The sequence below is a fragment of the Muntiacus reevesi genome, chromosome 5 (genome assembly GCF_963930625.1).
Source record: "Muntiacus reevesi chromosome 5, mMunRee1.1, whole genome shotgun sequence".
NCBI classification, from domain to species: Eukaryota; Metazoa; Chordata; class Mammalia; order Artiodactyla; family Cervidae; genus Muntiacus; species Muntiacus reevesi.
This window is the reverse complement of record NC_089253.1, coordinates 122,204,169-122,231,151: the sequence shown is the minus strand read 5'-3', so window position 1 is coordinate 122,231,151 and position 26,983 is coordinate 122,204,169. Positions and strand designations below refer to the sequence as shown.

Genomic DNA, 26,983 nt, shown 5'->3' with positions numbered 1-26,983 from the left:
AGTCATAAATTTGGATAGCACTGAATAAGAAGGCTCTGTACTTGTTGCAAAAAATAAACAAAAACTGGTCTGACCACAATAACCAATGCGTTACATCCTTCTAAGCCTGTTACTCAAATGCTTTTTTAAACTGTATAGAATACAAAGGAGCAATAAACATTGTTCCATAAATTCCCTCCATTTACTCTGGCATTGAAAGAACTCCATAGTGGAGAGAGAATATAAAAAAGTGAGGAATACAGCAAGGGAAAGTGAGAAGATTCAGAAAACAGAAAAGAAAATCAATGTGCTCACACAGAAACCCAGCAAAGAGAGTTCACAGGAGAGGTGGCCAGTGAGGCAGACTATCCGATTGTCTTGTTGTTTTATCTTCCTTTAATTTCCACTTTTCTTTTCTCACAGACATAACTTTTCAAAGTACTATAACCTCAAATTCATGGCAAATATTTCTTCTCCATAGCATTTGAGTCCTCTTATGCTAATTGGAACACTACATGTGCATGGAGCTTTGCTTTAGTAGTTTGATTATTTAATTCAATCAGCAAAGCCATATGTTATCAAAATATAAAATAACACATTGAAGAGAAGTGGCTTTCTGCTTCTTGAAATCTGAAAATTCATGTCTGGTTCCTACCCACCAAACAAAGCGATGGAGCTGTGAGATGTTCAGCTCAAAACTGCTTTAAACTATAGGGCAAGGACTGTCAAGCAGGCCATCCCAAGGGCTCTTTTCTGAGACGGTCCACAGTCCCCACTGTGTTCTTCAGGCATTTTAGATACTTCACATCGTCCAGGAGAGGTCTGCTCTCTTAAATTGTCCCTCCAATGGAAGGCCGAGTCCAGTGGTTGGATTCATCATAGCACGTTTTTTGGACAGCCTTTACCTCTACAGAAGTTTCATGCTAACTAGAACCACGTTGCAAGATTCCACTGCCAGGTAAAGTGCCCTCCATGACTAAATGGGAATATGCTCATTTTTATTCACCCAATTTTGTGTGTGCGCCAGTTGGATCAAGCTATGGAAGTGGTTTGTTTGTCATCCAGAACAATGAGTTCAAACCAGTGCGGCTCACTTACATAATATTTGGAAGACAGCTGTGAGTATTATAGCCCAGAGATTTTCTCTCTCTAGGCTTTAGAGTGTAAAGATTATAAGTAAGAAGGTCAAGAAGGAGAAGCAATATTGGGGATGTTCTGAGCTTCAGTCATCTCAGAGGCTGGGGAGTCCATAGTGAGTGGAGGCAGTTCTTAAAATCAAGACGTGTAGGATGCCCATCACGGTTGCTGTGTAGACAACTCTGTGGCTCACTCGCTCCATCCATATATCTAGTGCTTTCCAATTTTAGATTTATCTTTCCTGATGTGGAATTAAATTTTCTACAAGTTACCTGTAATATTCCGATAGCAAAGAGAGAAGCTATGAAAATCATTTTGGGGTGGTATCCAGGTAATGTTCCCTTCAGTTGCATTTGTAGCAGAACAAGTAAAATTCTGAGGGTCTCCTGGTACTGTTGAGAGAATAAGAATATAAAATATGAAAAAACAAGACATAAAGAAACCATTTTTCATATTATTAGCATGCATTGTTAACAGTCATATTTTGATTAACTATGAATCAAAGATGAAATTACAAGAAAGATACCTGCTCTTATTACATTTTCTTTAGAGATCATTTGGCTCAGAAAGTAAAGAATCTGCCTTCAACGCAGCAGACCTAGGTTCAATCCCTGGGTCCGGAAGATCCCCTCGAGAAGGGAATGGCAACCCACTCCAGTATTCTTGCCTAGAGAATTTCATGGACAGTTGGCAGTTTACAGCCCAAGGGGTTGCAAAGAGTCGGACACAGCTGAGCATATAAGACTTCTGTATATCTTCTTTTGTAACTACATGCTTTATAACGTACGAGAGGATTGACTTTGTTAATAATTCATTTACTATTCAGTACCTACATTCATAGAAGAGACTGGCTTACAGTTGCCTCATCTTTGCGCATGTTTGGTATCCACATAACAGCAACCCTAAGCTTATTCCAAACCCTAACAATAATCAAAGTGAGTTGATAGATTTACGTGTTTTCTATACTATGGGACAGTCTGGATAGGACAGAAACTGTAAGCTTACCTTTCTGGTTTTTCTTTTTTAAAGGGTAGGTGAGGTAAGCAGACAGGGAGTGTGAAGTGAGTGAAGAGGTATTAGACTGTAATTTTAAGTCTAATTTTCTAACTCTTCTCCTAGGCAAATGCTCATAACTTGTATGTTCTAGAAAATGATTCATTTTTATCTAACTTTTCATATGGATACAAGATTCTTTATAATCTGTGAAATTTCTACTGTATTTTTAATGTCCTTTTGTTAATGCATGGGGGAAGGTTGTTCTGCTAGAGGTCTATTTTATTATTCTTTTCAAAACCAAGCCTTCAAACTGATTAGTAAATTCCTCATATGTTTGCTTGTTTCTTCTTTCAATAATCTGTACTCCAGGCTTCATTATTTTCTCCTTTCTGATATTTTGTGTATTTTTTTTTCTGGTTCTTTTCCAAGCACTCTCCATTGATTTCATTCAATAGGAGCTAAGCGATAAAAGTTCCCATAAATTATCACTTGATCTTACTTAAGGTACAAATTCCCCTAAAGTATGTCTTTACTTTATTCAAGTCTGAATGCCTTTGCTTCAAAAGGTAAATTTAAACCATTTTATTTATACTAACTTTTGATACGGTGGTTTGTTTACTCCCTAAGTCGCGTCCAACTCTGGCGACCCCATGGACTGCAGCCCGCCAGGCACCTTTGGCCGTGGGATTTCCCAGGATTTCCCCAGAACACTGGAGTGGGTTGCCTTTCCCTTCTCCAGGGGATCTTCCCAACCCAGGAGTCGAACCCAGGTCTCCTGCACTGCAGGCAGATTCTTCACCAACTGAGCTATGAGGGAAGTCCGACTTTTGATATACTTTGACAGTTATGCTCTTTTACCTACTGTTTACTACGTAGCCTTTTCTCCCTCCCTCTCTGCCACGCCTTTTCTCTTCCTTACACTCCCCCTCCCCATTTTTCTTCTTCTCCCCCTCATCCTCTTCCCACTCCTCCTCCTTTCTCCTTTTCCTCCTTTAACATGTAGAGCATCTTTCATTCCATAACTTTCTTCTACTGATTATACACAATGTCATCTATTTATGTCTTTCATATTTTTAGTGGTTGTTCATAAACTGTCTCACAATTAACATATTTTCTGAGTAAATTTCTAAAGTCAACTGGAGTCTCTTTTGGTTGTTCAGTCACTCCGTTGTGGCCAACTCTTTGGACTGCAGCACGCCAGGCTTCTCTGTCCTTCACCAACTCCTGGAGCTTGCTCAAACTCATGTCCCTCGAGTCAGTGATGCCATCCAACCATCTCATCCTCTGTCATCCCCTTCTCCTCCTGCCTTCAATCTTTCCCAGCACCAGGGTTTATTCCAATGAGTCAGCTCTCCACATCAGATGACCAAAGTATTGGAGCTTCAGCTTCAGCATCAGTCCTTCCAATGAATATTCAGAGTTGATTTCCTTTAGAATTGACTGGTTTCATTTCCTTGCAGTCCAAGGACTCTCAAGAGTCTTCTCCACCACCACATTTCAAAAGCATCAATTCTTTGGTGCTCAGCCTTCTTTATGATCCAACTTTCACATCTGTACATGACTACTGGAAAAACCATCGCTTCGACTATACGGACCTTTGTTGGCAAAGTGATGTCTCTGCTGTTTAATTCACTGTCTAGGTGAGAGGCAGGATTTGATAGTGGCCCAGAAGAGGCAAGACGTGCCAAGAGGAGGGGGCTGCCACAGGAACGAGGAGACTCCATGTGAATTGTGTGAACAAGCATTTCACTTACCTCAGTCTTGTTTCCACCTGGGCCTCACAGCAGCCTAGTTTGCAAAAAGCTCATGGAGGTTTGGATTCTGTCACTGATTTCCAAATTCTCACTTTAAAATGGACACAAAGCCCTTTTGTGAAACCCTTTCTACAAATCCATACTATCTTTTTCTATGATTCTCAAAGAATCATAAGACTATAAAAAGAAAAGAAATTTAACATACAAATATAAGCAATATACTCACCTTCAAAATCTGTTTCAATAGTTTCATTTTGGCTAATAAGAAGCTGTTGATTATAGAATACTTGTGAACTACAAGTATAACTAGTTCTGGGTTTAAGTTTATTCACTCGAAATGTGTAATTCCTACCAACTTGAGAATGGTTACCTAAAAGAAATAAGTATTGTATATAAGTATATATCACACTTAAATTTCACTTTGGTTTTATATCTATAGTTAATATCTATTAGATTAAAAACCTATGCAAATGGTCAACACAATAAGTAAAAGATCCAGAGAGTGTGATTTTGCTACACTCATTTTTAAAGAAAACACTGGTAAGAAGAACTGGACTTGAGAGTGTCTCTAACTTAACCGAAGAGATGAGGCGTTAGCTCATTGCTCTCTGTTCCGAGTTGAGACTGCATTTGAGTCAGCCTCTATCGCGTCGGTATCTGAGATCATGGTCACGTCATCAGCCTGTCATGGTTTGCTCTTGCTTTCCTCATCCTGCTCACATCCGAGCCGAACGTCTTCCCCGAAACATGGTGTCTGTGACTAGTCCCACGCGCCACCCTCTGTGAGAGTGTGTATTTCCATCTGTCTATCTTGCCAAATACGGCCTGGCAGGTGGTTTTATGCCAAGGGAGGGAGAGTTCATCCCAATAAACTCAAATGAAGAGAAATTAAAAGTTGGTAAATCATTAATTATTAAAAAGAAATTCTACCTCAAGTACTCCCCCTTCCATGAACACCAACTCACATCCCTGGCAGCACTGACTTTTCTTTTTCTACTTTCCTTTCTAAAAGTCCTCTTGCAGTTTTTTATGAGTGTTGCTGATGGAGGGCTAACAAAGGAACTCGTGGAATCACACGAAATTGCTTGCTTTCCCACTCATGCTAAGAGTTTGTGTATCTTAACTTTTTAAACTCTTCTCTCATAAGCTCTTCAGCAACACTCCTGTGTAACTGCTGCCGAGAAAATTCTTATAAATAAAATGATACTGCTATTTCAAAAATTATTCTTCCAGTGAAGTATTTGTCTATTTTGTGGGTTTGAGTGGTATGCAGAATACAACTGTTTGATTCCAAACGTATCATGGACTGTGCAAGAGACAGAGGGAGAGAGGGAGAGAGATTGAAAGAGAGTGGATGAAAGGAGGGAGGAGGAACATTAGATAATATTTAGGGAAACTTCCCACTGTGGGGAAAAAACTCCTCTGATCTATGTTAAGTTCTTACCACATTTAAATTTGTATTCAATTTTAGTTTCATTACACTTGAATTGTCCACCAAAGGGAAAACCATAGTTTTGCCAAAGTAAACAAAGGGAAGTAGCTGCTTCTTCAGATTCCACACAGTTTATCAGCTCAAACCAACTAGGATCTGTCAGAATAAAGATACAAAAATGGATGATTAATATTTCATAATGTGTGCCGTATGCTCAATTACAGTTATTCAATTTATATTCATGATATAGAATCTGGCAAGAATTTAGATTACTTTTGAAAAGTTGAATAATTCTCAGGGTTTTGCATTTCTTAGGTCTTTATTGTTTTTTTTAGATTTTTGCTTGGGTTCTATTTTTCAAAAGTAGCATAAATTCTAAATGAAATACTACCAATATATGTGATGCTAATTCATTTAGAACTATGCTCCTTTTAAAAAATAGAACCCAAGAAAAAAATCTAGATAAAATTGAATATTTTGCACATTTTAAAAGACTCGCTTCATTTTGTTTTCTTACTTATATCTTCAGATTTTCATTTACTCTTTAATTGTTTCCATTGAATGGTCATTACACAGAGTATGTGGTATTCCCTCTGGGTAATGCATTTTTTTTTAAATTGTTACTTTCTGTTTTTATTTGATCATTTATTTCAGTAATATTTTTTTTAAATGAGTAGGTTAAATAAGTTTTCTTTCTCAAAAACAGATGTTAAGCCTACATAAATGCTAATAAGTAAATCAATGATCTTGAATTAATAAAAGATGTAAGAGATTTAACAAACTTACACAGCTCCCAAGTCCCGTTTTGAAAACACAGTTAGTAAAGGTAGCATCCCTAAAGTCCACATAGTACCTTAGTCCCTTCTCTTTCCCAGCAGTCGCTGAGGCACCAAAACCAGCTGGATCCCACTAGCGTGACTATAACTCTCTTTTTTTTTTCGAAAGTACTTTTTTGTTTTTTTTCCATAGACATCAAATCTTTGACTTTGTATCTTTCCTCTAAGATATTCTAGACATGCGCATGAGCGCTCAGTCACGTCCAACTCTGTGACCCCATGGACAGTAGCCCGCCAGGCTCCTCCGTCCATGGGATTCTCCAGGCAAGGATACTGGGGCGGGTTGCCATGCCCTCCCCCAGGGGGTCTTCCTGACCCAGGGACTGAACCCACAGCTGCTACAGCAGCGGATAGGTTCTTTTACCACTGAGCCACCTGGGAAACCTTTATTCTAGACACACTTGCATTTACAAGGATTAATACATATATATATAAATATTAATACACATATTATCTGTGTATATTAATCAAAATTAATCTTATCAATAGTAATATTATTAATATTGATTAATATATACATATGTGTATTGATGTGTATATAAATATAATGTATGCATGTATGTATATACATATAATGTGTATATATAATATATAAATATATATACATATATCAGTTCAGTTCAGTCGCTCAGTCGTGTCCGACTCTTTGCGACCCCATGAACCGCAGCACACCAGGCCTCCCTGTCCATCACCAGCTCCCGGAGTCCACCCAAAACCCATGTCCATATATATATATATTAAAATGACTTGAATTCAGTAGAGGAGAGAAAAGAAGCTCGTGAATAATCGCTCAGAGGAGTACATTATATCTGGTCGACACAAACCGCGTGGTGAAAGAGGTGCAGGGAGGTGAGTAAAGGATGAAGACAGAAGGTTCCTCCGAGGTCACCGCTTCCGCTGGGTCAGGAGAGTGGCACCCCTCTCCCGCCCTCACCACCAGCTTCCCCTCGCCCCGCCTCCCGACATGCCAACACAAAACCCCACGGTTGTTGTCAACACACAAACAGAAAGCAACTGGCGTTTACCTGGTGGTACCTCTAAGAGATATTGAAATGGAGGCTCGCATGAAGGGTTTGACATGCTGATGGTCTTAGTTTCACAGGCAGGCAGGTCACTGTGCTCCTTTTCACATTTAGGAGGTTCACATTCTTCCTTAACATCCAGTGTTGCACTAAATGTGCTATTGCCCTTGAAAATGTACCTCACAGACACATCTCCGTATTTGTCCGCTGAAAGAACATAAGACAGCCAGGATTATCTTTGATTTTTCTGAACAAACAAAGCACCAACATTAAGCACCAACCCCTTAACATATATTTTTAAAAATATCCAAACATCAACAAAAATATCCCCAGGAACTTAGATTGCAGAAGGAACACATCAGCGCCTCCGTGTTATTCCTTTGTGATTGTCTTTACATCGCTGTCCCATCAAAGACCCCAGCTCATGAGTCTGTATTTGGATGATGACTGGATTCATGTGTCTTCCCAACTGGACTGTAAATTCCATAAGAGCAAAATCTATTTTGATCATCACCATAAATTCAGATCCTTGTGTAAAACCTGTCATTAGTGGGGTCTCAAAAGTGGTTGAATTATGCAAAAAAGAGCAACACACCTGACAAATTTCTTATTCCAGCTCTATCATTTTCCTTGCTTTCTAAACTGCAGTACTTGATTATCTCTTTCTCCTGATACGGAGAACATTAATTATGTAGAGAGCAGAAGCCTCCCCATTCCTTTGCTTGTGTAAAGTAATGGACAACAGCTCCTCCCCACACTTTCTCGAGTGTCATCTCACACTCCCCCCTTCATTCGAACAGATTCCATTGACTCAAAAAAAATACCTTCTCAGTACACATTGATTTATTCACTCATTTTTTAGTGCGACAAAAACTATGACGCACTTATTTTCAAACAGTGTCCCAAGCACCAGGAATACAGATGTTCCACTCTGGGGTCTCTAACGTGGAGATGGGCACAGGAATGGTCTAGAGAAGACAGGAAAACACCAACACAGGACGATGCACAAAACAACACGGGAATAAAGAAGCAGAGGGACCTGCTGTGGCTCGAGGACCCGGAGGGGCTCTCTAGGGCAGGCGCCTCAGTCTGCATTTTAAACTAGGACCAAGACATAGAAAAAGTGATGGGGAAGCGGGAGGCGGGGGAGGCTGGCACAGAATTACAGGTGTAGGAAAGAACCTGGGTGAGCACAGAGGCAGGAAGAAACGTGCTCAGAAGCCTAGAAGCAGCTCTCTCTAAGTCTGCGAGTCTGTTTCTATTTTGTAAATAAATTCATCTGTATCACTTCTTTTCAGATTCCAAATATAAGGGATACCATATGGTATCTCCCTTTCTCTGTCTAACTTGCTTCACTCCGTAAGACAATCTCCAGCTCAACCTCTAGAGAACAAACTTAAAGGGGGAAGGATGGGGGGAAGGGATAGTTAGGGAGTTTGGGATGGACAGGGACATATTGCTATATTCAAAACGGATAACCAGCGAGGACCTACTATACAGCGCAGGGAACGCTGGCAGCCGGGATGGGGGAGAGTTTGGGGGAGAATGGATACATGTATAGGGATGGCTGAGTCCCTTCGCCGTCCACCTGAAACTATCACAATCAGCCGTACTCTAAAACAAAATAAAAGGTTAAGAAATACAACAATGCGTATTTCCGTGTTACTTAAGTGAAAAGAGTAAAAAAGTAATAATGCAAGAGGAATCTGAACATGAAGGATCATATTATTAAGCAAACATACGAAGGCTGGTGTTTGCAAGGAATATATGAAGAGCTACTGAAAGCAGGGACTCCAGCGATGAGATTTAGAAACATGTGGCGTGAGTGAGCTCTGGTCATGAAGAAGGACTCTGCTTTCACTGAGCACGGAGGAAGAAGACGGGAGAAGGACAGATACAAACTGTTTACAAGCGTCTGCTCTGAGGGGAACCCCAGCAAGATAGAAAGAGGAGACTTCCTTCTTGATCAGCCTTGAAGATGCAGCTCACATTCCACATTTATCACTACACAGAATCTTCCCCCAGCCCCAAACAAGCTTGCTATCACCACTTTAAACACCCAAAGTAAGGGTAAGTGGCTCCACCAGAGCTGTTTAGCTAGTAATGATTGACCCTGGTTCTCAAATCCAGGTCTGAACATGACATCAAAGCTTCTCACCCTGAAGGACTCTGGCTCTTAAGAGCTGGAGCTAATCGTTGGTTAGAAATTAGAGCCACTGAGTTTATTTTGCTGGGGTGGGGGAGCAGGGGTCTTGGAAACTTGAAATAAAGAATGAAATCATTAAAGTGATATATGTTGCCTCTAGGTAGACAAACTTACCACATGATGGCTTAGATACATTAGTAGGAGCTGAAAGAAAAAAAGAGAATGCAGAGGATTAAAATCAACTTTTAGGATATCTCTGCCCTTAGTCATTTTGAGGAAGGGTGGTTTACAATGTCTCATCTTCATAAACTGTAGAATCTACCGAATTAGGTTTAACAGATAAGTCAGAGTCTACGGTGCCTAGTGCCATGTTTGGATCTCAAAACTTCAAAGGTTGTAAACCAAAGGAGTTAGCCCCATAAAACATTTTCATGAATTTACCTAATAAGCCCAATCGTGATAATACAATATTAAGACTTTTTGACACACATCTGATTATGGAATGGTAATGTGGCTGATTATTCAAGCAGCCAGAGGCATTTTTAAAGTCTTTATCCCCTTGATTAATCTCGAAAGAGGTTTATATAATTATAACTCCTAGAAAGTTCAGTTTGCATCTCTCTTTGCAAAGAATGTCTTCCCTGGTGGCTCAGATGGTAAAGCATCTGCCTGCAATGCAGGAGACCCAGGTTCGATCACTGGGTCAGGACGATCCTCAGGAGAAGGAAATGGCAACCCACTCCAGTCCTCTGGCCTGGAAAATTCCATGGATGGAGGAGCCTGGTGGGCTATAGCCCATGGGGTCGCAAAGAGTTGGACATGACTGAGCGATTACACTTCATTTGCAAAGAATATCGGAAAATAGGTAAGGGCTCCTCCATGCTTCGGTTTCACTCTTGTAAGCTCTTTACCCATAGACTAGACTCAGGGTAAAAAATCTGTCCATCCACTGAGACAAGTCTTGTGTGAGCGTATATATTTAACTGACGAACAGGATGGAAATGTGACTTGTGGAAGCTACGAGATCCCAGCTAGTCTGGTCTTCAAGATGGAGAAACTGAGGCGGGAACAGCACCCGGGCAGGCTCTGATGGGCTGACCCATCGCAGACGCCGCCAACTCCTGGGTGTTCACTCCCGGATGGAGGCCCCCTCACCTCTGTCTCCATACCCCCCGCCCCAAATGCTGAGGCTCCCCTGCCGCTGGCTTCTTGACACGGAGCCTCCCACCGAGAGAACTGCTCTGTTTCATAACGATAGCCAAAGGGAGGTGAAGTCGCTCAGTCCTGACCCAGGGATGGAACCCAGGTCTCCTGCACTTCAGGCAGACGCTTTACCCTCTGAGTCGCCAGGGAAGCCCACCAATACCGAAACCCACTCGCAAAGGTGCTGGTGTAGCTGGTCATCTCTACGCATTTTCATCAAGTTCACACCCGAGGGGAGGGCTGCCACCGGGAGGCAATAGGTTATCACAGTGACGCCCACCCGGATCTCCGCGGCTCTCGCAGTGCAGACCCGGATCAGTGCTTTGGACTAACTGCCCCCCCACGGCCCCAGGATGAGAACACTCAAGGGAACATCTTGAAGAAAGAGCCGGGGTCGATGGGGCCAACGCAGTGGCCTCAGGGAGCGAGTCCCAAGTGCGTGGTGGTGGGGTGACGGCATGACTGGGGGCCAGGGTCACCTATGGTTGAGGGAGCAGGTGCAGTGCTAACGCCGGATGCAGTGGCCAGTGCAGGGGTCGTGGTCTGCTCATCTGCAAGGAAACGAACAGAGGGTCACAGTTAATGAGCTTGTCCTATGGAAGGGCGAGGGGAAAACGCCTCAGCAAGGATCATTTCTTAAAGGAATCTTTGCTAGAGGCTTCCTCCTCATTTGAATGGACACTCGCTTGTTTCTAAAATAAGAAAGTGAGTCAAATATTTGTCTACATGTGGCCCTTTAAGATAACTAAGAGTTCATACCATTGGAATCAGACACTGTATACGCTGAGAAGAAATCCTTCCTTGATATAATTCTGACGTGTGCAGTCTCCCTCCAATTGCTCCTCGTTCTGTTACGACTCTTTTTATTCTAATTATTACACTAACGAGGATCCCGGTTACCCTTTTGTACTATTCATCGCATACCAGGCTTTTTACATATCCCACCCTCATATCAATCCTCTGAAGTGAGTATTATTACACCCCTTTTAGCAAGAAGTGGAAAACAGACACACAGAAAGTAGGAGCAACTTTCCTGAAGTCAACTAGAAAGTCGAAGAGGCTGGATTTGATCTCAGGGCTATGGGACTGAGAGCTTGTTATCTTTCTTCTTTGCCATGAACTTTTATAAAATAAATAATAAAATAAAACATGCCCAGAGGAAGCTTACTGGTAAGGTTTTGTTGCCTAATTTAGAATCAATGTGTGAAAATTTGTAAAACAGGAAACCCACGAGCCCTGTTGGGTGTGAAATAAAAGAGCTGCCTGAATCAGGTCTCAAGTTTCCATTTCACCATCCAGCATCTAACATGCCTAAGGCATCACAGTCAAACCTGAGGTGTTATCCTGGGTGGTCGGGTTGGAGGTGAGTGGAGGTGAGGCTTTATCTCGGGTGGTCGAGTTGGAGGTGAGTGGAGGTGAGGCGTTATCCTGGGTGGTCGAGTTGGAGGTGAGTGGAGGTGAGGCGTTATCCTGGGTGGTCGAGTTGGAGGTGAGTGGAGGTGAGGCGTTATCCTGGGTGGTCGGGTTGGAGGTGGGTGGAGGTGAGGCGTTGCCCTGGGTGGTCGGGTTGGAGGTGAGTGGAGGTGAGGCGTTACCCTGGGTGGTCGGGTTGGAGGTGGGTGGAGGTGAGGCAGCAGCGCCGCTGAGTGCAGGGCTGTGGGAGGTGGCTGGTGGGGCAGCGCGGCCTGCAGGCAAGGTGGCCGTGGTCCCTTCTCCTGGCGCACCTGCAATCACAAAGGCCATCAGCATTCCTGCCCGGCAAGCCCAGGGTCACGCGGCCCACGGAGGCATTGCCTACTGATCAAGCTAAGGCCTCAAGCACTCCTGCAGCATCACCACCTACCCGTCTGCAAAGCCGGATGAAAACCAGCACGCAGGTGGGAGAGGACTTGCGGGCCTTGGCATCACAACGCACATGGTAAAGTACCGGGGGGCCTGCTCTGGTGGCCCAGCGGTAGTGAATCCTCCTTCCACTGCAGGAGCCACTGGGTTCCATCCCTGCTCTGCGGACACCCCACATGCCAAGGAGCAACCAAGCCCAAGCCCGCAACTACTGAGCCCGAGCTCTAGCACCCGGAGTTGCAACTAGGGAAGCCCCGCGCCCTAGAGACCTTGGTCTGCAACAAGAGAAGCCACCCTAGGAGAAGTCCCCATCTAGAGAGGAGCCCTGGGCCCTCCACAGCTGGACAAAGCCCGCGTGCAGCAGCGAAGACTCAGCAGCAGAATAAACGAAGTATCTGGGACCTGGAGCGAAAGTCTGGGCCCGCCCTCCCGCCCAGGGAGGCCTCGCTTCCCTGCGCGGGTGGGTGACGCTGGAAATGCACAGAGTGGGTGCTGCTGGCTGCGCAGGGGCCGCAGAGGTGGAAGTGAGCGCTGAGGGTAGAAGGCTGCGGTGAGGTCCCCGCGGAGGACCAGCCGCCCAGCCTCGGGGCGGAGCAAGCCCGCGGTGGGGGTGCTCCCTCCTGATTTTCTGAAAACAGAGCTGCAGGGGATCTCGCCTGCACCTTTGCGGAACTGGCTATGTTTTCTTCCAGCTGAAGGTCACGATGTTCCCTTCAGGATGGGGCTGCCCTTGCCAGGGAGAGTGGACTGGTTCAGACCTAAGAACGTCACGCTGCGCCGACAGCAGCCCCCTTGGTTTCCAATCACAGATGAGCCCATGGGTGTAGGATCAAGGATGGTCGCTGATGAAAGCCCACCGTGTATTTCCTTAAGACGTCTCATTGTCAAGGTTCAAAGCACCCACCGCGTGTGACACATCCCCCATCCCCAGACACACTCACACTCACACACACACACACACACACATACGCACAGAGTTCACCCAGAATCACAGCACAGGGGGGCAACGTGTATTTACCCGGTGCCGACTAGATGCCCCCTTGTCCTGGCAGAAACAAAATACGGGCTAGCTCCTGGTTGAGCGTGTGTGGTCGCTTCACCGTCCTGACCCCTGGGTTCACTGGCTCAAGGGTATGAGGTTGGCCGCGCTTCTGCAGTTAGATGCTGGGTGTGTCAGTGACACGCACGTGCACGTCCCCCAGTGGCTCAGACGTGAGCACGCAGGCTCCCTCCCATCGCGCACACCCATGCCCGCCAGAACTGAACGCGCATCTTTCCCAGATTCTGGGTCTGAGTTCTCTGCTCAGGCTCCAGAAGCCACTTAACCCCCAGATTTAACTAAGGCCACTACAGAATGGAGAACTTAAGCATCCGTTCTTTAGTTCCGGATCCTCAGGAGCAGCTTCCCACAGAACCAGGAGAAGAGTAGAAACTTTTTTTTTAACCCTTCAAAAAACTGGCTGGCACACGGCTGGCCCTTCTGAAATCAGTCGGGCTTGACTGCAGGCTTCCCGCACGCCGATTTCTACTCCTCCACTCGCTAGCTTATTCTCCCCATCCCTCCCGAGGGTCCCTAGTCCTCAGGGCGTCCAGAGAGCACTCACTCTTCCCGGTCCGGACATCCATGACCTTCCCTCTTCAAGGGACCCTGCTCTTCCCAGTGGAGTGATCTCAGAGATGGCGTAGGAGTGGCAATCACAGTTTTAATGAGGTTAATTGATCCTGATAGATTTTTCATTAGTGGACTTAGCCCACTGGGACAGAAGTCCCTGATGGGACAAAGCAGACGGGTCTGAGTCTGTGTCTGTGACAATCACCCCTGCCCTCATTCGTGGATGGGAAGCGTCTCAGAAAAAGTCCTTCCATCCACAACTTTTGAATCTGTGGATTTGCTAAATCTCCAGATCTTTTTAGGGCTTTCCAGGTGCCTCCATGGGGTCACAAAGAGTCAAACACAGCTTAGCGACTGAGCAACAAAAGGTGGCTCGGTGGTAGTGAATCCTGCCAAGGCAGGAGATGCAAGATACCTGGGTTCAATCCCTGGGTCGGGAAGATCCCCTGGAGAAGGAAATGGCAACCCATCCTCGCCTGGAAAAGTTTCCATGGCTGCTGGAGTCAGTGAAATGGGGTGGCTGTTTAAAGCTCGTGGATTGCCTGTCATGATTTTTATCCCAAAGGAGCCGTTTTAATAGTTCAAAATAATAATTTGATAATCGCTAAGATTATTTTTCAGAAAAGAAAATGTGTTTTGTTTGAAAGCACATGAAGATTTCCATGCTAATTTCCCCATTAGTATTATTGTGCCAGAGCAAGTTTGTATTTTTAAAGAATTCATCCTTATATCCAATGCATTTCCTTTTAAGCCTTTTTTTTTTTAATCAAGCTTTGCTTCATATATAAATCCCTGGCTTTAATGGTTTTGGGGGGAAATTGTGGAAATAAAAAGTAGTAATGTTATCTGTGTGTGTGAGAGAGAGATAAAGTAGGGAATCTTTGAAATAGAAAATTTTGTGCGCTGAGCTGTTCCTCAGTCATTGAAAAAGTTAAGCACGAAACTAGACATCAGCTCCCTCATCCTCACATTCCTTTTGTTAAAGGGAATTCGAAGGCTTGCCATGTTTAGGTATGTCCCAGCCACAATGCCTGCCCTGTGGTTGCAGGGGAAATGGGATAAAGATTAAATATAAATTACTGCAATTGATATAATTGCTTACCACAACCAATAAACTTCACTGGGATGGTACTCAAAACTCTGTGGGTACCGTGGACCACAGGTCTTGATGGTGCTACACATGCTTCTGTTTCTAGCTAAGCCTGATGAGCTAACTGAACAAATTAATTTCTTCGTCTCTTTAATCAGAGCAGGTCTATTAAACAGTTTGCCTCAGAAAGTGGCACCCAGCACATTATTAAGGCAAAAGGCAGGAACAATCCTCAGGATAGCCAGTTTACATGGCAGATACACTTGCAAACCTAACATTAAACAGAGAACCAGCGGCTCATTGGTGTCCCTGGATTCTAGGAGCCTCAGAGATTTTTCTCAGCAGAAATGCCTCCCACACATTCTGTCACTTTGCTATCAACATGGTCGAGTTATCTTAAATTCTACTGTTGGGACTCACGACCCTAATTAAATAATTTAAAAAGAAAAATGCAAGAATCCCTGAAAGAAATCCAAGAGCAAAGTTGTATTATTAACCCTCAGTGTGACTTAAAAAAAAAAAAATCAAAGGTCTGTCTCCAGTGATTTTCTGATATTGAGAACCTGGGATTGAACCAAGGAAAGCTCTACTCTGGGGTAAAAGCCAGGAAGGGTAAGACTGACAAAGACCTGGAGGGGACGTTCTGACTCTTGGAGGGCTACAGAAAGTCTAAGTGAGCAGGATCCAGGAAAATGAGGCTGTATGTGAGCCAGAGGACACTCAGGCCCCGCCCCCACGTCCATGAACACCCCGATATTACCTGGGGGGGCTTCCCTGCCCCCCTGCTCCCCAACAACAGCTTCGTGCTTCAGTCCGCCAACACGCCACTGAGCCTATATTTATGTTCTACACTCTACACGCTTCAGCAGAGTCACATACACAGACGTTGAACACAGATTTAAAGGCACACTGTTCTGATAAGTTTAAAATGAAAAAGAGAGACGAGTGTCTCTAACCCCGTGCCAGGTAAGACCTCTGCCAACCTGTCACAGCAGAACTACCACTTTCCCAAGAGGTCAGGGGTGCTCTCGTGCCGAGACTGTCTGGACTCGCGGGAGGCGAGGTCCCTGAGGAGTCATTGCCTCGTTCAGAGATGTTTGCGGGTGAGGGTGCAGTGGTGGGAGCAGGCAAGGGGCCGCTTGGAGGCGGAGCAGAGGGCTCTTCGGCTGTGTTCCGTCATGGTCACGGGAGGTGCAGGAGGGAGAAAAGAAACACGTGAGTCATACCCCAAATCACAGCGTCTGAGCCTGCCAACTCCCCCGCCCGTTACTGTGGGTACCCAAACATACACGCATATACGTAAATATATTCACACACCACACTGTCAGGAGCCACGGCACATATGTGTATATGGGGTGTGTGTGTGTGCATACATATGTGCACACACATGTATACAAGTAAAGATGCATGCAGAGGCATAGATAGAACAGGGAGACATATGTAAAGCAAGCTACAGAACGGGGGCTAAAGGTGAAACCAGGGGAGTGGAATCAAAAGCAGTAATCCCCTCCCCGCCTCTTACTTCACTGGCGGCTTCTCACCTGTCTGAGGCACTCAGGCTCAGAGGGATGAAACACAAAATGTGAAGATGGTTGAAAGAGACTGTAGAAAATTAATCAAGGAAAAGGATAAAGTCGGAAGGGTGTTATTAGAAGGGTTAGGGTACCAGGAGATGAAAAAATGAAAGAGAAACGTTCGAGATGCATGCACTGATTTTTTTAATCAATCAGATTCAAGCAAAGCACAATGTCAGGTGGCAGGCAGGAAGGGAAGAGTTTGCGGGAGACTGGATATGTGCGTGTGTGGCTGAGTCCTTTCTGGCCCCCTGAAAACTCTCACAGCATTTCTAACCTCATCCTCCAAAACAAAACAAAGTGTTTAAAAACAATAATAATAACAATGGAAAAAAGAAATTCAAACAAAGCAAAGAGTGAGTGAAAGACTGGAAAACAAAGTTCACAAATATACGAATGACCTAAGTCTACAAAAACATTTTTTTTTCATGATAACAAATGAAACAACAATCTGAGATGCTGATCTTACATTTCCCCCAGTTTGACTGGGGAAAAAATAGAAAAGAAAAAGTTCACTTCGGAAAAAAGAAAAAATGCGGCAAGGGGGCGGTGGAGTGGGATGGTGCACCGCTGAGACAGGCGTGCAGTGTCAGAGGCTGCAGGCAGGGCGAACAAGCGCTGTGTGCCAAAGGCCTGGGCACGTGTGCACGCTTCCTCGGCAAGCAGGTTTCTTCCTCTCAGAGGAAGGGGACGTGTGCCCCTTGTTTAAAAAAAGAAATAAATAAAACAACACTGTGATCTCTGACTGTTGGGATTATAGAGATCCACTTTTTTCTGAATTTTCTGTTTAACCTGTGTTTACTTCTATGAGTAGCAAATTTCATGGTATGCAATATCTAATTCATGAAAAGTTGAGTTCTATCACACAAGCATTTCGACTCGTTTAGTTCAACAGGATTAGACAAGTGAGAGTAGCACAAAAATATAGGAAATAGGAGAGAGGTGGGGCAGGGTTGGGGCGGGGGGCAGAGACCAGAAGGACAGAACTAAAAACAGAAACAGAAGATCCTCGAGTAGAGGATTAAGAAAACAGCAACAGCAATGATGGGAGGAATTCGCAGCTTCATTCACCAATGTTGAAGGTGATGTGAAATCCATTTTTCACTAAATATCCATGAGATCTGCCTGAGTCACATGGAATTGGCCCGAGGCCAGAGCGCACGAAAGATCACAGAACTCGTCTGTGATTACCGAAAGAGACAGGGCAGCTGCTACATGTGTTGTTTGCCAAAGACAGACCCCAAGCCCTAAAATTTCATGACCCGGTAAGTCACAAATAAGTATTTTAATTAGCAAACTTTCATCCACAATGACACGCCAACACATCCCACCGAGTAATAAGCAAGCGGCACCTTCCCGTCTTCGACGTCAAGTGCTAAACCTAAATTTGGGGTCTCTCATTGCCAAATGTCGAGTGACGGGAGGGGAGTGGGGCTGGGGGGAGACTGGCGGAGGATGGGGGTCTGGGGGTGGGAGGGAGGAGCTTAAGATTCTGCCCAACAGCAGTCATCCACATCCATCACTATAGACTCGGCCAGTCATCTGTGTCTTGTTTTTAGGTTAAACTGACATTGGTGTCGGCAAAGTTCCAATGAGCCCTTCTGCTTTGAGGAAAAGAGACTGGTCCCCACCGATCGTGTTCTCGTACTTGGGAGAGAATATTCTGGCTTGCCTCGGGGGGCCTCTATTTTCACTTACCCCGCCTCACCGTGTGGAGGCTTGTTGTGATGGGTCCATGCAGAGAGCGTGGAAGCTCTCTCAATAAGGTGAGGGTCACCTACTGCTTTAAATGTTCCCTCTCCTTTCCACCCCCTTCCCATCCCCTCCAGCAAAAGTAACCAGTTTCAGTGGTTGAGACGAAGTTACTCTTCTGTAAAAGGTGGGTATGTCAGTAGGTGGAATAAACTGATCACAATCTGCTATGCTTCAGTGACTTTCATGTATTTATAAGACCTCTCTGCCGTGGGCTAAAGTAGTTTCTTTAGGGAACGGACACGTGTATATTTAGGGCCGATTCATGTTGATGGATGGCAAAAATCATCACAATATTGTAAAGTAATTATCCTCCAAATTAAAACTCTTTTTTTAAAAATTACAAACAATTCTGAGATTTCAAATGTGCCTCATTAGAGCTGTGCTCTGTAATTGTTAAACCAGGGTTGTCTTAGGGGCATTACCTATCTTGTTAAAGCATAATGTCAACCATATGATTAATCAGGGTACCTATAACATATTTTCAATAACAATAACATTTAAGCAGTGTAATTTATTTTTAACCAGATGTAACCTATTTTTTCTCTCTCCTTTGATATGTGAAATATATGATTTGTCAGCATCTTCATTGCCTAAATTTAATTTACCTCAGGATTAGGACACTTGTTAAAACAATTTGAGTGTGACAATAGAATTTGGTAATGATTATTTAAAATATCTCAGTACTATCAAAACTTTTCTGTTGCAGGAATTTAAGTGTATATATATATATATATATATATATATATATATATATATAATTATGTTTAGAATTCTAATTTATCATGTAGTTCCCTAACTATGAAGCTCTGCAATCTGACCAAAATAAATTGATTTCTTTACAGTGACAAAATTTAAAAAGAGATTTAAAACTTGCCATATGGTTTACTGTCAAGTGTAACAAAAGCTATAATTTATACATAATAATTGATCTACAAATAATATGTTCAGGTGGTTATCAAACTTTGTATCTTACAAGTAGGAATATTAAGGACAAGAGAATGTCAAGGGCCATTCATGATTATAAGGCTTGTCTGTACAAAACGATTTCACTAGAATATCATAGAAAACTTTATCAACATTAAATATACAAAGGTAGCAACAAAAAGAAAAAGAAAATGTAAATACCTGGAGTGTAAGAAGGGGTAGAGTTTCCTGAAAAAAGGAAAACAAACATCTCTTAGAAAGTTTCAGATTTCACACACACATATGTAGATATATATATATATACATGTGTAACATCTCTATGTTAATTCACATTCACACAGTCACAATTTTCAGTACCTTTCTCCTGGTGAAACCACAGCTATTCTTTTAATGTCATGTTTATAAAGCCCAAGTATGTTGAAATTACACTATTAATATTAGTTTTTGAATTCTCAGGTAAAAGAAAAATAATAGACTAAAGGAGAACTGCTGGAATTAATTTCAAGTCTGCAAAAAAAATTTTAAAGGACTTCTGGAAAGTTTTTCCCAAACGAATTCCTTTATTGAGACAGTAAGTATTGATTGCTTACTATGTTTTGTACATTATGCCTCATTCTAGGATAAAATATGATCAAGATAAAGAAATTCTCTGCCCTCGATGAACTTAGTCCAATGTGAGAGGTAGACAAAAAAGAAAAGAAAGAAAAAAGGAAAAGAAAAGCCATACAGTGTGATGACAGACAAGAGGAAATATGATACAGAAAAGAACATGAGGATCACCTAATGCAGACTCCCAGTGTCGGTGGCTGGCGGGTGGAGGAGGTGCTGGAGAGCGTTTCTTGGTACATTTAGTCCGTGAGCTCAGGGATTGTGGTCAGCTACCGAACTGGCGTGATGAGAACTGGATTCCAGCCCGTGGAGCAAGGTGTGTATCCATCCACCATCTCAGTAATCAACTACTGAGTAAAAAGATCCTGTCGGTTCTCCCCCAAAAGACAGGCAGCTGACCTTGTGAGAGGGTAGCATAATGAACGGGCCGGTATTTAAACTACTTCCTGCTTCGAGATTTTATTTTCTGAGAACAAACAGATCTGAAAAAACCCTCACCCTTCAGAGACACCATCAGAAGTGTATCAGCGAGGAGGGTCCTTTAATTTCGTTCCCTGGTTTGCTCTTCAAAAAAAAACATTCTCGTATTAGAAGATCAAACCAGTCCATCCTAAAGGAAATCAGTCCTGAATATTCCTTGGAAGGATGGATGCTGAAGCTCCAATACTTTGGCCACCTGATGTGAAGAACTGACTCATTGGAAAAGACCCTGATGCTGGGAAAGACTGAAGGCAGGAGGAGAAGCGGGCAGCAGAGGATGAGATGGTTGGATGACATCACCGACTCAATGGACTTGAGTTTAAGCAACCTCCAGTTGATGGTGATAGACAAGGAAGCCTGGTGTGCTGCAGTCCATGGGATTGCCAAGAGTCGGGCATGACTGAGCGACTAAACAGAACTGATTTTATAGACAGATACACACACACATATATACTATATATTATTTATATAATATGAGCTTCCCTGGTGACTCAGATGGTAAAGAATCTGCCTGCAATGCAGGAGACCCAGGTTCAATCCCTGGATTGGGAAGATCCCTGAAGGAGGCAATGGCAACCCACTCCAGTGTTCTTGCCTGGGAAATCCCATGGACAGAGGAGCCTGGTGGGCTATAGTCTGTGGAGTCGCAAAAAGTCCAACACAACTGAGAAACTAACACTTTTCATTTTCATATATATAATATTCATTATATAGAAATATCAAAGAAAATATTCAGGCACTGCAGCAATGTAACTGGAAAAGACACTTTCATTTCCATAAGCCATATCTGCTAGACTACATATATTTTTTTAATATTTCAATTAGTTTTTAGAATTAGCTACAATTTGCAAAGTAGGAACACATATAAAGACAATCTACATGAAGTAGACTAGTCAGAAATCTAAGGAATATGTAAAAGGCATGTGTGTATATAAAGTGTGTTAGTCACTCAGTTGTGTCTGACTATTTGTGACCCCGTGGACAGGAATCCCCCGGGCTCCTTTGTCCATGCGATTCTCCAGGCAAGAATACTGGACTGGGTTGCCATTTCCTCCTCCAGGGAATCTTCCCGACACAAGGATCAAACCCAGGTCTCCTGCATTGCACGTGGATTTTTTACCACAGAGCCCCTCTAAAGGACATATCCACGCTCAAAAGTCCTCTGATGACTGTTTCATAAATGTACACAACAGACACTTCTGTGGAGGTAATCTCCCCATGGGAGGTAAAGAGAGGATGGAAATTCCCTGGTGGTCCAGCGGTTAGGACTCCACGGTTTCACTGCCGAGGGCTCAATCTCTGGTCTGAGGGAACTAAGATCATGTGAGCCCCGAGGTGTAGCCAAAAAAAAAAAAAAACCAACAAACAAAACCATGATAAAGTAGAGGAAGGTTGAAATTATGTCAATATTGAGAGCAGACTAAACTACCAAATGTCTGCATAGTTTGTTGATGTCCCATCATAATTGGCAATTCTTCCAAAATTACATAAGCAGTGATTGCAAGTGTCTGTTGCATTTCATGCATCAGAACGCTAGCAAAATCACAGGCCACAGGGACTCTGCTGAATCCTTTTCACTAATCAAGAAGACCTGATGAGAAGGGTCGTGTGAGATATTTAACTATGTCACCATTTAGCCATCTGGTCAATGCGTTTGGTCACTGAGGGGTCTGATCGGCCAACGAAGCTAGTGTGGTTGCCTGTGTTGTGTGATATAGGCAGGCAGCTCTCTTTATACCCAAGTTCATGTATGACTAGGAAGCAACCACCTCCTGTTAGTGGAATCAAACAGACCTGGAAAAGCAAATAAAATATCTGCCTAAAGCACTTAATAGCTTATGTGTGACAGGTACCTATTTAACACTGTATATATGTGCCCAGTCATTCAGCTGCGTCCAACTCTTTGTGGCCTCGTGGACTGTAGCCCGCCAGGCTCCACTGTCCATGGGATTCTCCAGGCAATAATACTGGAGAGAGCTGCCATTTCCTGCTCTGGGGGATCTTCCCCACCCAGGGATAGATGCTGCATCTCTTGCATCTTCTGCATTGGCAGGAGATTCTTTACCACTGAGCTCCCTAGAAACCTATTTAATATTAGGAGGTTGTACTAATACAAATAGCATTACAATAGGTGTCAAGCTTACATGAACAATACGGGGAAGGTTTTGAAAACAGGTGAAGAGAAATGTGTGAAATAGCCGTAGGGATTATGAGGGTACTTGCCTAGGATGTGACAGTCAAGAAAAGGTATCAAGATTTTTCTATTTTAATTTTTTTTTTGCATTGAATGGTTTCTTGGGTCCCACACACACATCATATCCAATAAGTATAATAAAATAGAGCACCATTAGGTATCAAGTGTTTCTGTATACTATAATTTGACTTTTTCAATTCTGTAAATAACAATTCCTACCCTTAAAAAAAAATGGTAAGAACCAGTTTTCACCGTTCAGACAAAGGACTATTCAGAAGTATTCCAGTAGGTGGCAGAAGAGCACCAAAAATCTGCAAATCATTTCCTAGCATCCCCATCCCGTGGCTGTGAATCACCCATGGAACTGACTAGGTACATTAAACAGATGAAAATGGAGATAACAGGCCACTTGATCTTCAAAGCCATGTTATTCTAACACATGTCTTGTTACTGAATTTACCTTTCCCAATATGTTTCTTTTACAACTCAAAATGTTTAACTGATTGCAAATCAAAGTTACCTTGAAGTCACACCCCTAAGTCTCCCACCAGAGATTTCAGCAAAAACTAGGAATCAATTGAGTGAAAATGACATTTCAAAAGACATACCTGAGCTTTAAATACCAACTATTCCTATCACCACCACTGCCCCAACCCCCTACTCCCTCAAAAGGAATGGAACGCCATTTCCAAAGGGATCTAGATCTGTCTCGTTTGGCAAATCTAAGAAAGGTACAAGGACAGAGGGGTGAAACAGAAGAGATGAAATAAATGCTGATTTTCAGGATCCAGCCTCCAATGAATGGTTGCATGTTTTGAAGGTTAAAAATGCACACCTGACCTCTATAAATATAAAGGCAATATAAAAATGGAAAAGGCAAGTCAAGACCAAAAAAAAATAGGTCAAGTAAAACAGATATGTATGGTTTTCCTTGCTTACTAAGGCATGATAATAATAAAACAGAATAATAAATATAAAAGGTTTCTACCTTAACTTATTATTTAAATGTATGATCAACAAACAAATCCAACAAATATATCCAATTACTACCTATCTGTGGAATAAGTCTTCATGCAAGTGGAAAAGCATTAAGTAGATTTCAGAAAATTGTATGAAGTTGTCTCTCCTTCCCTCCTTCAGTAAATATGATAATTAGAGCAACAACTTGCCAAAAAGCTGTGTAATGGACACTATGCAAGCCTCCTTACATGTTTTTGCCCTAAGTATCCCAGCAAGTCAATGAGTCAGCAATTATTTTTCCTATTTTATAGGGAATGAAACTGACACTTACAGGAGCTTAGTAAATTATTCAGTTGCACACCGAGCAAGTGGTAGACGTGAAGGAGGCTGATACTGGTTCTCCTATTGTTTACGCAGAATTTGTATTAAAACATTGCTTACATTTTTTAAGTGTCTAAAGTCCCATGAATAAAACAGTTGCTGCTTACCACCAGAAAATCGTTTTAGATATTTCAACCAGTAAGGGAACATAGGATTTTAATATCTATTGACATGGAGTTCTTTTGACAGATAAGGAAACTCAGGCTCAGTGAGTTTAAATGCCTTTCTGACTTCATGCAATTTAGAAAGACTCAGAGACTTATTGGAGACTTATTGGTGACTCAGTGGTAAAGAATCCACCTGCCAGTGTAGGAGACTTGGATTCGATCCCTGGGTCGGGAAGATCCCATGGAGAAGGAAACGGCGACCCGCTCCGGCATTCTTACTTGAGAAATCCCCTGGACAGAGGAGTCTGGCGGGCTACAGTCCATGGGGTCAGGAAAGAATATGACTTAGCAACTGAACAACAACATGATTTATAAGCTCCATCAATCACCACAGAATTTCAACATCCCTTTTGGGAAGCCTCATTCTTAGATACAACGGGCTTCCAGGAAACACAGACTGAAATCTTTAGGAAGGACAGAGACCAAAAGGAACAGAAGAAAGACCTGGAAGGAACAAGAACGTGCACGGAGCAGACAGACGCCTGAAAACTATAACTCTTCTTCTCAGAAGTGAGACGGTATCATAGCCACGAACAGAAGGAGGGCCCTCAACAGCAACGTTTCAACAACAAGAAAGGGGGTCAAGAGACGCTGGCTAACGTCTTCAGGAGGACAGAAGTCCTGTTAAAGATGGTCAAAGAGCTCCATGCTTGTGCTTTCTTCCGGAAAGCTGGAGGGTGCCAACTAGGAGGCGGAGGGCCGTGGCCGGGTCTTACATAGATCTCACAGCCGCACCTCATCAGAAACCCCAGAGCCGAGGTGGTATTGTCCTCTTTTAACAGAGGAGGTCTCAATAAATAAATACCGGCAAGGCTAAAGAGCTCCTAGCAGAAGGAGTTTGGCTTTAAATGCAGATAGGATTCTAAATGGAGAAGGCAATGGCACCCCACTCCAGTACTCTTGCCCGGAAAATCCCATGGACGGAGGAGCCTGGAAGGCTGCAATCCATGGGGTCTCAAAGAGTCGGACACGACTGAGCGACTTCACTTTCACCTTTCACTTTCCTGCATTGGAGAAGGAAAGGGCAACCCACTCCAGTGTTCTTGCCTGGAGAATCCCAGGGACAGAGGAGCCTGGTGGGCTGCCGTCTGTGGGGTCGCACAGAGTCGGACCCGACTGGAGTGACTTAGCAGCTGCAGCAGCAGCGTGCTTCTAAAATGTCCCAGGCTTATTCAGCTACACACGGCCATAAGGGAAACATATTTAATGCTCGATCCAGTAGTTACTCTAAAGAGACGCGCGGTGAGTAAAATACCATGTGTGAACCATCAAAGCGGGATTCAGAGTAAGTCACACATTGAAATTTATTTTTTAAAAGCACAAATTGCTGAATGATGGCTAAAAAGGAGGCAGCTTCTTATTAGAAACAAAAGAAAATGATGGGGCGCGTGGAAGGCGAGGAAGGGTGTGAACAGAACTGTGACGGACCCACAGAACTGAAACCAAGCAGAGAGACATCCCTGGTGGTCCAGGGCTGCTTCCCCGGTCAGGGAGCTAACGATCCCACATGCCTCACAGTCAGCCAAAACGTACAAGAGAAGCCACATTGTAAAATCCGTTAAAGGCTTTAAAAATGGCCCACACAGAAAATGCAATCTTTAAAGACAAATGAATAAAACCACGCTGAGACCTTGTCCGTCAGTGTGTGTCTGTGTGTGTGCTCATGGTGTGTGGCTCTGTGACCCTGTGGACTGTGGCCCGCCGGGCTCCTCTGTCGGTAGGATTTCCCAGGCAAGAATAGTCGAGTGGGTTGCCATTTCCTTCTCCAGGGGACCTTCCTGACCCAGAGATCGGACCCATGTCTCCTGTGTCTCCTGCATTGAAGGCAGATTCTTTACCACTGAACCACCAGGGAATCCCTTACTCTTCCGTATTTGTACCCAAATCTTCAAGGAAGGAAAAATAAAACATTCCTAAAAATGGTTTACTCTTATTATGTGCATGCTTTAAAACTAAACAAACAAGCAAAAAAGTCTGTGATCAAACCTACATCTCCTAAAATAACTGGGATGTGGGAGAGAGAGGGTGGTGGGTAGGCTTCCTGGGGCCAGGGGTTGACAGCTGGCTGCAGGGCTAGGGCACTGATCCAGTTCTGGGTCAAGGTCCATGACTTAGCATCCACAGACTCTTTTTAAAAAAGGAACCAAGAGTGAAATCTAAATTATAGCGGGTTGGCCAAGAGCTTATGGAAAAACCCAAATGAACTTTTGGGCCAACCCAATACTATCTTCTAGTGAACTAAATATTAGACAATAAGAAATAAAGAGGAGAAGGACGCTAGGTTGCAGCGAGTCGGCTTGACCAACCTGTCTCCCCTCTGGCAAACAGAATCCCTAGGTCTGCCGAGGCTGCCCGGAAGGGAAGGGAAATAAAAGCTGAGTCTGATAACACGCGCTACTAACTTCTCATTTCCCCTTGCTGAAAACTCCGAAGAGAAACACTTGATTGACTTTCAAAATCATTAAAGGAACCGGGCCTAATGGACAAGCTCCCCTTTCAAACAGAAGAGGTTCTCAACAGGCTCTTCTCATCAGAAGACTGTTTGCACAGCGAAGAGCAGCCTTCGTGGCTTTTCTGCTCTTGTGGTTTCTTCTCCTCCAGGGTACTTCTGTTTTTCTGACTCTGAGTCTTTATAGGAAAGGAAGAGGTGTAGCCTGCGGTTAAGCGCGCAAGCCTTCGCAAATGGTGCAGCGCGTTGTCATGGCAGCGGCGGCAGCGGCCCCAGCCCCGGGTTAAACCACAACTTCTCTAGCTGCTGGCGAGGCCGGCTGATAAGACAATGAGCTCGTGCTGCAGCCCTGGGTGTCAGAGCTCTTTGTTTTTGTTTCAATGAAAAGGTGTTTCAAAGAGAAGGTTGAGAATTAGGAGGGTGGTTTGTCCCTCTTGGAAG

The 26,983-nt window shown here is 43.6% G+C and overlaps 1 protein-coding gene across 4 annotated transcripts in view; it reads right to left on the bottom strand.

The window, feature by feature from the left end:
- PTPRC (protein tyrosine phosphatase receptor type C) overlaps positions 1-26,983 on the bottom strand; it is a 120,762-nt gene that overhangs the window by 47,013 nt on the left and 46,766 nt on the right. For 2 of the 4 annotated variants that reach the window (XM_065936327.1, XM_065936328.1), the window contains exons 3-11: positions 19,504-19,530; positions 16,033-16,215; positions 12,101-12,229; positions 10,985-11,056; positions 9,477-9,506; positions 7,160-7,363; positions 5,311-5,454; positions 4,093-4,236; positions 1,389-1,508 (exon numbers count right to left, since the gene is read on the bottom strand). In XM_065936327.1, the coding sequence (XP_065792399.1) occupies positions 1,389-1,508; positions 4,093-4,236; positions 5,311-5,454; positions 7,160-7,363; positions 9,477-9,506; positions 10,985-11,056; positions 12,101-12,229; positions 16,033-16,215; positions 19,504-19,530 (1,053 nt within the window). The remainder of the gene's footprint in view (positions 1-1,388; positions 1,509-4,092; positions 4,237-5,310; positions 5,455-7,159; positions 7,364-9,476; positions 9,507-10,984; positions 11,057-12,100; positions 12,230-16,032; positions 16,216-19,503; positions 19,531-26,983) is intronic. The other 2 variants (XM_065936329.1, XM_065936330.1) reach the window with 2 other exon arrangements.